The 14472-nt window shown below is 40.7% G+C and overlaps 1 protein-coding gene across 4 annotated transcripts in view; it reads right to left on the minus strand.

Moving 5' to 3' along the window:
• Positions 1 to 14472, minus strand: part of ankrd12 (ankyrin repeat domain 12) — a 220906-nt gene that overhangs the window by 108516 nt on the left and 97918 nt on the right. For all 4 annotated transcript variants that reach the window (XM_072259029.1, XM_072259046.1, XM_072259019.1 and 1 more), the window contains exon 2: positions 9988 to 10139. In XM_072259029.1, coding sequence (XP_072115130.1) covers positions 9988 to 10074 — 87 coding nt within the window. In that variant the 5' untranslated portion in view covers positions 10075 to 10139. The remainder of the gene's footprint in view (positions 1 to 9987; positions 10140 to 14472) is intronic.

The raw sequence follows: 14472 nt of genomic DNA on the forward strand, positions 1-14472 counted from the left end.
ATAAACAGAAAATTGCATCCATCTACATGGAAAAGGTTCTTTCATGGATATCCATCAAATCTGAAGATGTGAAAGCTCTTCAAGATTTCAGTCTTTTTCTTAGAGGCTATTGCAATTCCATTAAAGTGCAGTGCATAAAGTGAGCTGGATATGACCATAAGACCATATGCCTGCTAATATGTTGACTGTTCTAAAGAAACTGCCTCATAAGCTTAGGGACAGAAGTTAAATGGTGGCCTGTGAATTGTAAGAAAGGCACAATTGTAAGGCTACTTTCATTAAAATTGTTAATGTTACTGAAAGGCAAGTAAAGATTGCAACAAACTCAGTGTTTGGGGAATATGCAGGATGTTCCATCCATTACCTGCAATAAGCAAAGGTATGAAAAAAAACTAAGTAACAACATTGTTCTAGAGCTAAAGGAAGCAGCTTTGCCACTACTGTGGCCACTGTGGGAAGTAAAGCTAATACTGAACCTGGAACTAAAAGGAGGGAAATGGTCTCATCAGTCAAAAGGGTTTGCCTGTTCTGTGGGGGTGGACACGCATTAGATTTGTGCCCTCAGCTGGAGAAAAAGGCCATAGTGAGAAGATTGTCTTCCTAAAGGAAAATGGTGGCTATTTGTGTACAGGACGATTCAGCAAAGGTTGCAGGAAGTGTCTTTCATGCAAGTTTTGCAGTTTTAAGCATCCCATCATACTTCATATCCACTCACAGGAAGGGAGAGCAGAATCAGAACAAGCTAGGAAAGAATCAGACATAGTAGTGATCAGTGTTCTGTTATCCAGGGGCCTTATGGGGCTGCTGATCATGAATGTAAATTTCCTATGGTTCCAGTACAAGTGAAGTCTAAGAAAGGTAACAAGACAGTGGTTACTTGTGCTTTCCTAGATTAATCTCGTATAGCAGTTTTCTGCACAATGGGCCTAAATGGAACAAGCTCAACCTTACAGGGAAAAAAGACTCACATTCTCTTACAGACTATGGGTCAAGAGAAAGTTGTGAGTTCCAGACTATTTCAGAATTGGACGTGGCTGGTTTAGATGGTGAAAATTATTGTGAACTATTTAACATCTCTTCACAGGAAAGTATGCCTGTCAATGGAGGGAACATTCCATGACAGAGGGATCTCCAGGGATGGTCTCACCTGAAACATGTCCATTTGCCAAGAGGTTGATTCAGAAATTGAGCTGCAGATAGGGACAAATGTGCCTAAGCTTTGGAGCCATTGCAAGTGAGTAGCAGTGTTAATGATGGACTCTATGCAATTTGAACAATGCTGGGTTGGACTGTGGACCACTGAAAGGAGAGCAAGGAAAAGATCGTGCACTGCCAGAGCTGACAGCAGGATCCCAGTTTCGAACTTGGATGAGCTTTGGCAGCAGCAGTTTAAGACAAACTTTGCTGAATGCAGTCAGGATGAGCAGCCTGGTTCATCAAGGAAAGACCACAAGTTCATGGAGTTGGTTGCAAATTCTGCAAAACTGGTGGATGGCTACTACAAGATTAGCTTACCAGAGAAAGGTGGTTAACATTCCAAATATAGGAAGATTGCGGAACATTGTGCTCTGAATTTAAGGAAGAGCTTTAAGAGGGATTTGTCATTTTACACTGACTATGCAGCTTTCATGAAGGATGCCATCTCCAAAGGCTGTGCTGAGAGAGTACCTGCTCAGGATCTGGAACGCAGTGATGGGAAAGTCTGGTATATTCCACACCACAGAAAAAGGAAATTTTTCAGAGCACGGAAGGCTTAAAAAGAATACCGCCGTATCCTGCGGGCAGTGGAGTGAGAGGCTGCAGAGTGATAGGGCTTTGGCTCAACGGGCTTAGGCAGAAACGGGAAGAGGCTTCCTGCGACTGTTGAGTCTCATAGTATAGGGATAAGTTACAGGTTTATTTATTTAGTAATAACAGTAGTATTAGAGGTATGCATCTAGGATTAGTGTTGTGCTTGGAGTGCCAGATGTGGGGACCTTGGGAGACTCCCAGCCTCCACAAGGATTACATCTGCACCAGGTACATTGAGATGAGGCTCCTTAAGGACCGTGTTAGGGATCTGGAGCTGCAACTTGGATGACCTTCAACTGGTTAGGGAAAGTGAGGAGGTGATTGATAATACCTATAGAGAGAGAGTGCACAGCACCTCTGTGACATTTCCCCTCAGATATATCGTTTTAGATACTGTTGGAGAGGTTGACCTGACAGAGGAAGACCACAGTGAACGGGACTCTGGCACTCTGCCCAGTGCCGTGATCAAGAGAGCAAGGAGAAATGCAGTAGTTATAGGGGATTCCATAGTGAGGGGAACAAAGAAGAGATTCTGCGAGCCGAACAAGGATACCCGGATGGTGTGTTGCCTCCCTGGTGCCAGGGTACGGGATATCTCAGATTGAATCCAGAGTATTCGGAGGAGAGAGGGCGAGCAGCCAGAAGTCTTGGTACACGTTAGCACCAATGACATAGACAGAAAGAGAGAGGAGGTCCCGAAGGAAGATTACTGGGAGCTAGGAAGAAAATTGAAAAGCTGGACCTCCAGAGTAATAATCTCAGGATTGCTGCCTGAGCTACGCGCTAATGAAGGTATGAATAGCAGAATTAAGCAGATGAATGTGTGGCTAAGTAACTGGTGCAGGGGGCAGGGCTTCAAATTCTTGGATCATTGGGATCTATTTTGGGGGGGGGGGGGGAGGGTACGAGTTATACAAAAACGATGGGTTACTCCTGAACTCAAAGGGTACTAATATCCTGGTGGGATTGTTTAATATAGCTGTTAGGGAGGGTTTAAACTAAGTTGGCAGGGGGAAGGAAACCAGGGTGTTAGGGTCAAGGAAGAGGAAAATAGAAATAAGTCAAAGATACTGTGCAGCAAAAATGGCAAGAAGGACAGGCAGGTGAATAGACAGAATATTTTGCTGTGCGATGGAAATATAGCAAAATCGGTAACAGATACTGATCTACATGTACTGTACTTAAATGCACACAGTTAGAAATAAAGTGGATGACCTTGTTGTACAGCTACAGGTTAAAAGATATGACATTGTGGCCATCACCGAGTCATGGCTAAATGATGGATGTGATCGGGAGCTGAATGTCCAAGGATACACAGTGTATAGGAAGGATAGGAAGGTAGGTAAAGGGGGTGGCGTGGCCCTGATGGTAAGCAATGATATCAAATCACTAGAAAGAAGGGACATAGGATCAGAAGAGGTAGAATCCTTATGGGTCGAGTTAAAAAATGGCAAGGGTAAAAATACACTAATAGCAGTTATATACAAGCCTCCACACAGCAGCCGGGATGTGGACTACAAGTTACAGCTGGAAATAGAAAAAGCGTGTCAGAAAGAAAATGTCAAGGTAATTATGGGGGATTTTAATATGAAAGTGAATTGGGAAAGTCAGGAAGGTAATGGATCTCAGGAGAGGGAGTTTGTAGAATGCCTACGGGATGACTTTCTGGAGCAGCTTGTCCATAAGCCCACCAGGGGATCGGCTGTTTTGCATTGGGTGCTGTGTAATGAACCTGAGGCAATTAAGGAGCTGGAGGTAATGGAACCCCTTGGAAGTAGTGATCATAATATGATTGAGTTCAGTTTTACATTTGAAAAGGAGAAGCTGGTATCAGGTGTATCGATATTTCAGTGGAACAAAGGAAATTACAGTGGTATGAGAGAGGAACTGGCCGAAGTCAATTGGAAAGTGAGCTAGATGGAGGGACGATAGAGCAGAATTGGATGAAATTCCTACCAGAAATAAGAAAAGTGCAGGAAAAATATATTCCAAGAAAAAAGAAAATCATGAATGGAAAAATGGCACAAATGTGCCGAACAAGAGAGGTTAAGGCTAAAATAAAAGCAAAAGAGACGGTGTACAAGGAAGCAAAAATTAGTGGGAAAAATGAGGACCTGGAAGACTTTTAAAAACTTAGAAGGAAACTAAGAAAGTCATTAGGAAAGAAAAGATGAATTATGAAAGGAAGTTGGCAATTAACATAAAAAAAGGATATTAAGAGTTTTTTTAAATATATGAAGAAAAAAAGAGTGACATGGGTAGATATAGGACCGATTGAAAATGATGCTGGAGAAATTATAATGGGTAACAAAGAGATGGCAGAGGAACTAAATGAGTATTTTGCATCAGTCTTCACAGTGGAAGACATTAGCAACATACTTGATAGCCAGAGGTCTCAGGGAATAGAATTAGGTAAAGTCAAGGTTACTAGAGAGAAAGTGCTTGGGAAGCTAAATGGACTAAGAATAGATAAGTCTCCCGGACCAGATGAGGTGCACCCACGGGTTCTGAAGGAGGCGGCTTTGGAGATTGTGGAGGTATTGGAAATGATCTTCCAGGAATCAATAGACTCTGGCATGGTTCCGGAGGACTGGAAGGTCGCAAATGTAGTTCCGCTGCTTAAGAAAGGAGGGAGGCAGCAAAAAGAAAATTACAGGCCTATTAGTCTGACATCAGTAGTGGGAAAGATATTGGAGTCGATCCTCAAGGACGAGGTTATGAAAAATACCTTGAGGTGCATGACAAGATAGGCCCAAGCCAACATGGTTTCATGAAGGGAAGATCCTGCCTCACCAACCTATTCGAATTTTTTGAGGTAATCTCGAATAAGATTGACAAGGGAAGAGACTGTAGATATTGCGTATTTAGATTTTCAAAAGGCCTTCAATAAGGTGCCGCATAAGAGGCTGCTTAGTAAGATGACAGCCCATTGAATTACAGGAAAGACATTGGAATGGGTGGAGCATTGGCTGATAGGCAGAAAGCAAAGGGTGGGAATAAAGGGATCCTATTCTAATTGGTTGCCGGTTACCAGCGGTGTTCCGCAGGGGTCGGTGTTGGGACCGCTTCTTTTTACAATGTATATTGATGATTTAGATTATGGATTACATGGTTTTGTGGCTAAGTTTGCAGATGACACCAAGATAGGTGTAGGAGCAGGAAGTGATGAAGAAACAGAAAGGTTGCAGAGAGATTTGGTCAGTTTAGGAGAGTGGCCAAAGAAATGGCAGATGAGATACAATGTTGAGAAATGTACAGTTGTACATTTTGGAAGAAGAAATAATCGGACAGATTATTATTTAGATGGGGAGAAAATTCAAAAATCAGAAGTGCAAAGGGACTTGGGGGTCCTCGTGCAGGATACCCTAAAGGTTAACTACCAGGTTGGATCGGCAGTAAGGAAAGCCAATGCTATGTTGGCATTCATTTCAAAAGGAATAGTGTACAAGAGTAAGGAGGTGTTGATGAGGGTCTATAGGGCACTGGTGAGACCTTATTTGGAATACTGTGTGCAGATTTGGGCCCCCTATCTTAGAAGGGATGTACTGATGTTGGAGAGAGTTCAGAGAAGATTTACGAGGATGATTCCTGGAATGCAGGGCCTAACATATGAGGAGCGTTTGTCGGCTCTTGGACTGTATTCATTAGAGTATAGAAGAATGAGAGGGGATCTTATAGAAACATTCCGAATGTTAAAAGGGTTGGACGGAATAGATGTGGAAAGGCTGTTTCCCTTGGTGGGTGAGTCCAGGACAAGAGGCCACATTCTTAAAATTAGTGGGTACCCATTTAAAACAGAGATGAAGAGAAATGTTTTTAGCCAGAGGGTTGTGGATTTATGGAATTCATTGCCACATACAGCTGTGGAGGCCCGATCATTGAGGGTGCTTAAGGAGGAGATTGATAGGTATCTAATTAATCAGGGTATCAAGAGATATGGGGAAAAAGCCGGAAATTGGAACTAGATGGAAGAACAGTTTAGCTCATGGTGGAGTGGCGGAGCAGACTCAATGGGCTGAATGGCCTATTTCTGCTCCTTTGTCTTGGGAAATTCCACGTGTGCTTGACTGTGGAGCGACTTTTCAGAGAACATCACTTTAAGCTCATCGTAGATGGAAGCAGGACAATACATGTAAAACTTGTTTTGGAAACAGTGGGTCAAGGAGTATTTACCACAGTTACAGGAACGCCAGAAAAGGTCGTGTACAAAGCACAATTTCCTCCCAGGAAAGTTTGCACTTATAGTTGATGACACAGTGCTTTGAAACTTATGGGATCATGGTCAGGGTCATCCAGCCTTTCCAGAAGAGGATTTATGTGACAGGTGTGCATCATGACCAAGATCAGCTGTCTGGACAGACCTAAAACCAAGATCTGTCTTCTGCAGGAGGTAGACGTTTGAGAAGCTACAGCTCTAGAAGCCTCAATTACTTTGGTTGTTTGACTTCGTGACACTGACTTGACATACTGAATTGAAAGACAATGGTAGTAAAGTTACTCTGTACTGGGCTAAGTGCTAGTAACCTCTGGCCTAGATGACTGCTACAGAACTTGGTTTAAAGAAGAAAGATGACATTTGCATAATGTTAAAATGTGCTGACAATATGTTTATCCTTAAGGATTTCATGTTTCCTATTCAGTAATAAGTAATAAATAAATGTAATTATTATAGTATTATAATTGGATGCAGTAGCCATGTACCCATTTATTGTCTATCTGTATTGCATTTATGCTGTGCACCTTCATTCTGGGTTAAGGTAATTCGTCATTGGATTTGGGTGGGAATTAGCGGTTAAAATAAATGAATATAGTCACCTGTTTGGTAGAACAGAAAGGGGGTGAGTAGGGAGCAGATATTTTCACTGACCGCTCGTCCTTGTTTCAATTTGATCCTATTACTTTTACATGAATTATGGAATAGTCCAATGATTTTATTGTTGATTTGTAATAAAGGATTAAGTGTACTTCTTCAACTTGGAATTTAGTTAGTTGGAAGCACGTCATACGTAATATTGCCTCACTTAGCCTCTCAGTAACTTTTAGTATTTTCAAGTTGTCTCTACACCATCCCCATAACAGAGAAAAGGATCCAGCCTACACAATAAAATCTATGTACTTACCAGATGCACTTTTGAAAAATTGTGCACCAGAATGAAGTGGTTTTCAGTCAAACTATTTCATTGCAGGTTGCCACCATCAGATAATATTAATAGCTCTTATACACAAATGAAAAGAATGGATGTTCAGATCAGACCTGATCTGTCAATTTCCTCTACCATTAAGCTGTCTGAAAATGACACCAACTGTTTTTTTTTCATCTTTTCAACTCATGGGAAATACTCCATTTATTTTCTAATACGAACTGCTCTTGAGAAGGTGCATAGTAAAATGTCTGCTTCATCTCCTGGAGTCAGACAGAAATCGTACTCTGATTGTAGTGATGAAAAATAGCTATGTACCTACATGTAGCATCAGTCTCAAGGACAGCTTCCAGCTTCCATTCTGCTGTTATAAAATCTCTTGAACAGATCTCTCACACACCAAAAGACAAGCTCTTGATCTTCCAATTTACATAGTCATTGCCCTTCCACTTTGTCTACCTGTACTGTACTCTCTGTAACTGTAACACTTCTCTTTTGTTATTATCTTGATTTACTCATCTCTGGAATTATCTGTCTGAATGACACACAAACAAAAGCTTTTTCACAGCATCTCAGTAGATGTGACAATAAGAAAAAAATTACCAAGTTTACTTTCTGACATGAGATATCACAATAATAAAAGTTCAGGATTCTAACTCAGGGAAAATGCAGGCACAGAAACCCATTTCCTATAAGATATAATGGTATGCAGCTTGGAAGAGAATTTGTATATTATTATCTTGAAATACTGAACCTGTGATCCTAGGTGGTTGGAAAAGCATATTCAGGCTTCTAGTACATCTTACAGGATACATCTGACAGGGTTAAATGTGAATATTCAAGAAAAAGGATGTTAGGGGTGGGATTTGCAATCAACCTTTTTTTTTAAAAATATAGTACTGAACCTGTTAAAAGTCATCAGAAATGCCTTCGTTTCTAACAAATGGAGATATTTCATCATTCTTGACTTGTGCTTTCTGGTGGGAAGAAACCACAGAAGACAAATAGCTTTTGTGATCAGGATTGTTATCATTTGTTATTGAACAATCTATACTCTTGCAGTCATGGCATGACTATGGTTGATCCAGTTAAGATACCAGGAAGTGGCAACGCCCAGGAAGTTGACTGAATAGGATTTGGCAATAGTAATAAGCCACTGAATGTCCAAAGAGGGTGACTGGATTTTGAAAATCAAATGTAAAAATACCACATGCTTAACCAGAAGTCTGTTCTAGCATGGGACACAAATCTTTAGAACTGTAGCGAGGATGTCAATCCTTCATTTTGTGAGTTGTTATTATGACATGATATTCGCGCATGTTACTGACATAGTAACTAAAATGCATTTTGCAGCATATTAAATCCTTTGTGTAGAGTTTACAAGTTCTCTCCATGGTTATGTGCATTTCTGCCAGGTGTTCCAAATTCATGTCCGAAAGATGAGAAGGCAAGTTCGCTGTCTACAGAAAAAAAGAGGTGTAGATAGGTAGCACAAGAATCAAAAGGAGACATAATTAGCATATGACAAAAATAAGTGGCAGGTCAAAGAGGAGAATGGAACTGACTGGACTGTTGAGTTGGATTCAGATTTATTTATCATATGTTTATTGAAATATACAGCGTAACATATCACAATAGCTTACAGACGCACAAGAATAACATCTATCCCAATGGTTCGTTTGCTCTCTTATCAATAATTTAACCCAAACAAGCAGCTAGCGAGAGAACTTTCTCAGCAGTTAACATAACAAAGAAGCCATTTTAACTAGCCTACGCAGTAATGTAAAAGAAGAAACCCCTTACATACAGATGCTATGCAAAACTCCAGTGACCCAAGTTTGATACCGACCTCAGATGCTGTTTGTGTGAAGTTTGCACATTCTTCCTATAACTGTATACATTTTCTCCAGGTGCTCTGCTTCCTTCTATGTCCTAAAGGTGTGACCTTTAATTGGCCACTGTAAATTTCTCACCAGTGTAGGTGGGCGACAGGAGAATCAGCACGGGAGCTGATGGCGTGTGAAATATAGGTTACAGGAGGAATAAAGGAGGAATGAGCCCAACAGCCTAATCATCTCATTGGGTTAAATGGGCTCCTTCCATGTTGTTTAAAAATACAAAAATATTGAAATTATATGGATAGCACTGAGACCATTCAGCTCAGGAACACACAGAAGTTCACCTTAAAAAGCAAAAGGAATGCATCACCTCACAAAACTATATTGTTCCCCCACCCCACCAAACAATCCAGCCCCACTTGTGGCACTAACAGCAGATCTCATATCAATCAATGCAGAAACCACAAACTAGAACGGATGTCATCCTCATTCTTCAGGGACTGGATAGGAGAGAGAGAAAATATTTGAAAGTAGTGACTCAATTGGATTTTAAATTCAGATTCATTGAATCGGGAAAAAAAAATATTATTTTTGGAAAATTATGTCTATGTGATAGATGTGCAAAGAAGATGAACTTATCTGACAATGTTATATACTTCCATTAAAGATACCTTATGCTATCTGGAAGGTTTGAAGACAAATCATATCTGAACAGAGATCTACAAAATTCACTTATTTCTAGGCTGCAGAATGGAGTAAACATGTAAATTTGAATGTTCAATTCTGCTCCACCCCAGAGTGACAAACACATTTCTGGAAACTACCATGCAGGAAATGAAACAGTAAATATAATTATATGAATAGAAATTCAAACTCCTTACAAATTTAAGACTTCCATATGACCAGATGACTCATCCAAACAAGTAATGAATACTCAAACCAAGTATTCCTGACAAAGATAATCAGAAAAGGATATCATGTAAATTCTAGTAACACTTTCATTGGAAAGAAAAGGTTACTAAATATGAATTTAGAAAGTCCTTTGGAAAGTAATTAAAAATTAATATATCTTTGAAAACTGTATTCCAGAACTACAAATCTAACAAGTTTTTAATGAATTTGTTTCTGAAAATGTTCTTAGTTTTATTACAAAATTACAAAGACATGCCTGAAAACAAATTATTTCCAAGAATATTCTATTATAAAGCATAACCTACCTTCCTTCCAGTCTGTTTTTCAACCATGTTGCTGTTGCTATCAGAACTTTCAGTCTGTGCTGTTCTGGAAGACCCAGATTTGGGCATTTTACAGCTTTTTAATCCTTTCTCCTCAGCTGCCTGTTTCAGGCAATAATTTGGTCATCCTTTATCTGAAAAAGAAAGAATACAAATTGCATTTTTCTTAAGGTACAGGTCGACTTTCACTAATCCGACTACCTGTTATCCAGTTCCTTCAATAATCCACACTGATTTCAAATTTTCCGCGCAACCGTAATTTCGAATTTTCCAGGCCACCGTACCAATTTGCTGCGCATTGTTTTGGTTGCGCTAGATCTGTTTACGTGTTGGCACACTCTTGTAAGCACAGACAGGCGATTCCTGCTTGTCTTCCTGCATTTATTAATATAACTTGCATGAGGCACAGCCGCCCGGCACCCGGCCGTCTCCCCCGCCAGCGGCAGGGGAGCTGACGCGTGCTAGGTCAGTCCGCCTTCTCGCCCACCTGCCAGCAGTTGCGCACTGCCCTCTGGCGTCGCCCGGCCAGCGGTCCATTCTCTTCTGCCTATGACCTCAGATCAGACGTGGTGACCCGCTGAATTTAAGCATATTACTAAGCGGAGGAAAAGAAGCTAACAAGGATTCCCTCAGTAACTGCGAGTGCAATGTAGTCTTTGGGGTAACTGCAAGTCTATGTCTTTGCCATCGCTTAGCTCACACTTGAATGCTGGTAGTGTGTGCGCTTTATTTTTTGCCGGTGGGGAGGGGAGAATTGTTGCTCATTGCCGCTTACGTGCGCAGGGGGAGGAAAACTTAGGGGTTATAACTGTTGTTCATTCTTTGGGGCATTCCTCTGTTTTCGCAGATGGTTGCGAAGAAAAAGCATTTCAGGATGCATATTGTATACAGTGCTCTGACATTAAATGAACCTTTGAATCCTTTGATATTTTAAAGGTATCATGAGGCGGTTAGCTATTGCTTAATGTGATCCTTCTGTAATTCGGCATTTTCACTAATCCGGCACTCCTCAGGTCTCAATGGTGCCGGATTATAGAAGGTCGACCTGTATTCAGTTATGGAATGCAAATACATTTCTTTATTGGGAATTCTTTAGGGGATACCTTTAAAAATTAACTGGCATCAGAATATGAAATCTACCACAATAAAAATTAATAAATCTCACCTACTAAGTCAATAATAATACTTGTCCGATTAAGGACACTTTACATCTTTCCTGTGGAGTTGTCTCACTGATCCATTATTAGCAAGTCAAGATATGGAATGGAAAGAATAAAACCTTGTACAGATTCTGCTGTTAAGTTAACACCCCCTTTTTGGATGGCCAAAACTAAGCAGCCTGAAGAGTACACACTTCGAAGGAAATTAAGGAAACAGAAAGACCATCAAAAATAATAATTCCATTACCAGTGGCAGTGTAATTTCATCAAAGTCACGAAATTTGCTTGACTGTTCTAGATCTAAATTGCTATTATTTGATAGTATTTTTAGCAAATTATAGCAAATACACAAGGGAAGGTTATAAATTATATTAATAAAGTATAATGTCATCATTTTTTACTGTGTGAATACCTATGACTGCTGAAATAGTACAGAATTGCTCAGTACATGATTTTACAAGGATTTATGCACAATGCAGTTAGTTATGTATCAAAGCTATAAACTTCAAATAAGCAAACACGAGGAAATCTGCAGATGCCGGAAATTCAAGCAACACACACAAAATGCTGGTGGAATGCAGCAGGCCAGGCAGCATCTATTGGAAGAGGTACAGTTGACATTTTGGGCCAAGTCCCCTCGTCAGGACTTCAAATAAGATCAGCTTTGTAAATTTGCAATGGACAGTAATAGTCAAGAAAAGACTACATTGTTTTTGCTAAAAGCCTTATATCCATTTCAAATATTAATTTACAGTAACTAAATAAAACATAAGCAACATTTTGTGTTAGAAATATTACAGGATTTAAAAGCGTAAAATATGTCAATCCCAATACTGCAAATCCCTACAGATTCACCAAGCAGCTGCTAGGACAGAAGCATGGCGGCTCATAAGATATAAGAGCAGAAGTAGGCCATTCAGCCCATTGAGCCTGCTGTGCCATTCAATCATGGGCTGATCCAATTCTTCCAAGTGTCCCCACCAATCTGCCTTCTCCCCATAACCTTTGATGCCCTGGCTAATCAAGAACCTATCTATCTCTGCCTTAAATACACCCAATAACTTGGCCTCCACAGTCACTTGTGGCAACAAACGCCACAGATTTACCACCCTCTGACTAAAGCAATTTCTCCGCATCTCTGTTCTAAATGGATGTCCTTCAATCCTGAAGTCCTGCACTCTTGTCCTAGAATCCCCTACCATGGGAAATAACTTTGCCGTATCTAATCCGTTCAGGCCTTTTAACATTTGGAATGTTTCTATGAGATCCCCCCCTCATTTTCCTGAACTCCGGGGAATACAGTCCGAGAGCTGCCAGACGTTCTTCATATGGTAACCCTTTCATTCCTGGAATCATTCTCCTGAACCTTCTCTGAACCCTCTCCAATGTCAGTATATTCTTTCTAAAATAAGGATCCCAAAACTGCAGACAATGCTCCAAGTGTGGTCTCACAAGTGCCTTATAGAGCCTCAACATCACATCCCTGCTCCTATATTCTATACCTCTAGAAATGAATGCCAACAGTGCATTTGCCTTCACCACCGACTCAACCTGGAGGTTAACCTTCAGAGGACCTTGCACAAGGACTCCCAAGTCCCTTTGCATCTCTGCACTTTGAATTCTCTCCCCATCTAAATAGTAGTTTGCCCATTTATTTCTTTCAAAGTGCATGACCATACACTTTCCAACATTGTATTTCATTTGTCACTTCTTTGCCCATTCCCCTAAACTATTTAAGTCTCTCTGCAGGCTCCCCGTTTCCTCAACACTACCCGCTCCTCCAACTATCTTTGTATCATTGGCAAATTTATTAATCCATTAATCCCATATTCCAAATCATTGAGATAAATCATAAGAAGCGGCAGCCCCAACACCGACTCTTGTGGAACTCCACTGATATCCCCAATCTCTGTGCTGATCAGCCAATGCTCCACCCGTGTTGGTAACTTCTCTGTAATTCCACGGGCTCTTATCTTGCTAAGCAATCTCATGTGCGGCACCTTGTCAAAGGTCTTCTGAAAATCCAAGTACATCACATTTACTGCATCTCCTTTGTCTACCCTGTTTGTAATCTCCTCAAAAAATTGCAGGAGGTTAGTCAGGTAGGATTTTCCTTTCAGGAAACCATGCTGGCCTTGGCCTACTTTGTCCTGTGCCTCCAGGTTCTCTGTAATCTCATCCCTAACAATCGATTCTAACATTGATGTCAGGTTAACAGGTCTATAGTTTCCTTTCTGCTGCTTGCCACCATTCTTAAATAGTGGAATAACATTTGCAATTTTCCAGTCATCCTGTAAAATGCCGGAATCTATCATTTCTTGGAAGATCATTGTTAATACCTCCGCAATCTCTCCAGCTACTTCCCTTGGAACCCAAGTGTGCATTCCATCAGATCCAGGAGATTTATCCACCCTCAGATCATTGAGCTTCCTGAGCACCTTCTCAGTTGTAATTTTCACTGCACATACTTCACTTCCCTGACTTTCTTGAATATCCAGTACACTGCAGGTGTCTTCCACTGTGAAGACTGATGCAAAATACGCATTCAGTTCCTCTGCCTTCTCTGCGTCTCTCAATACAATATCTCCAGCATCATTTCCTATTGGTCCTATATCTACCCTCAACTCTCTTTTACCCTTTATATACTTTAAGCTTTTAGTATCTTCTTTGATATTTGTCACCAGCTTCCTTTCATTATTCATCTTTTCCTTCCTAATGATCACCTTAGTTTCCTTCTGCAAGTTTTTAAAAGCGTCCCAATTGTCTATCTTCCCACTAGCTTTGGCTTCCTTGCATGCCTTCTCTTTTGTTTTTACTTTGGCTCTGACTTCACTTAACAGCCATGGTAGTATCCTTCTTCCATTCAAAAATTTCTTATCTGGAATATATCTGTCTTGCACTTCCCTCATTTTTTGCAGAAACTCCAGCCTTTGCTGCTCTGCTGTCCATCTTGCTAGTGTCCCTTTCCAGTCTACCTTGGTCAGTTTCCCTCTCATGCCATTGTAATTTCCTTTATTCCACTGAAATGACACATTGGAATTTAGTTCCTCCTTCTGAAAATTCAAAGTGAACTCAATCATTTTGTGATCACTGTTCCTCAAGGGTTCCTTAACCTTAAGCTCTACTGCCACCTCTGGATCATTGCACAATACCCAATTCAGCACAGCCGATCCTCCTAGTGGGCTCAACAAGCTGTTCTAAAAAGCTATCTACAAATTCTCTCGAGGTCTAGTGTTGACCTGGTTTTCCCAATTCACTTTCATGTTAAAATCCCCAACGCTTGTCATGACATTGCCTTTCTTATACG

Source organism: Mobula birostris, chromosome 1 (assembly GCF_030028105.1).
Source record: "Mobula birostris isolate sMobBir1 chromosome 1, sMobBir1.hap1, whole genome shotgun sequence".
NCBI classification, from domain to species: Eukaryota; Metazoa; Chordata; class Chondrichthyes; order Myliobatiformes; family Myliobatidae; genus Mobula; species Mobula birostris.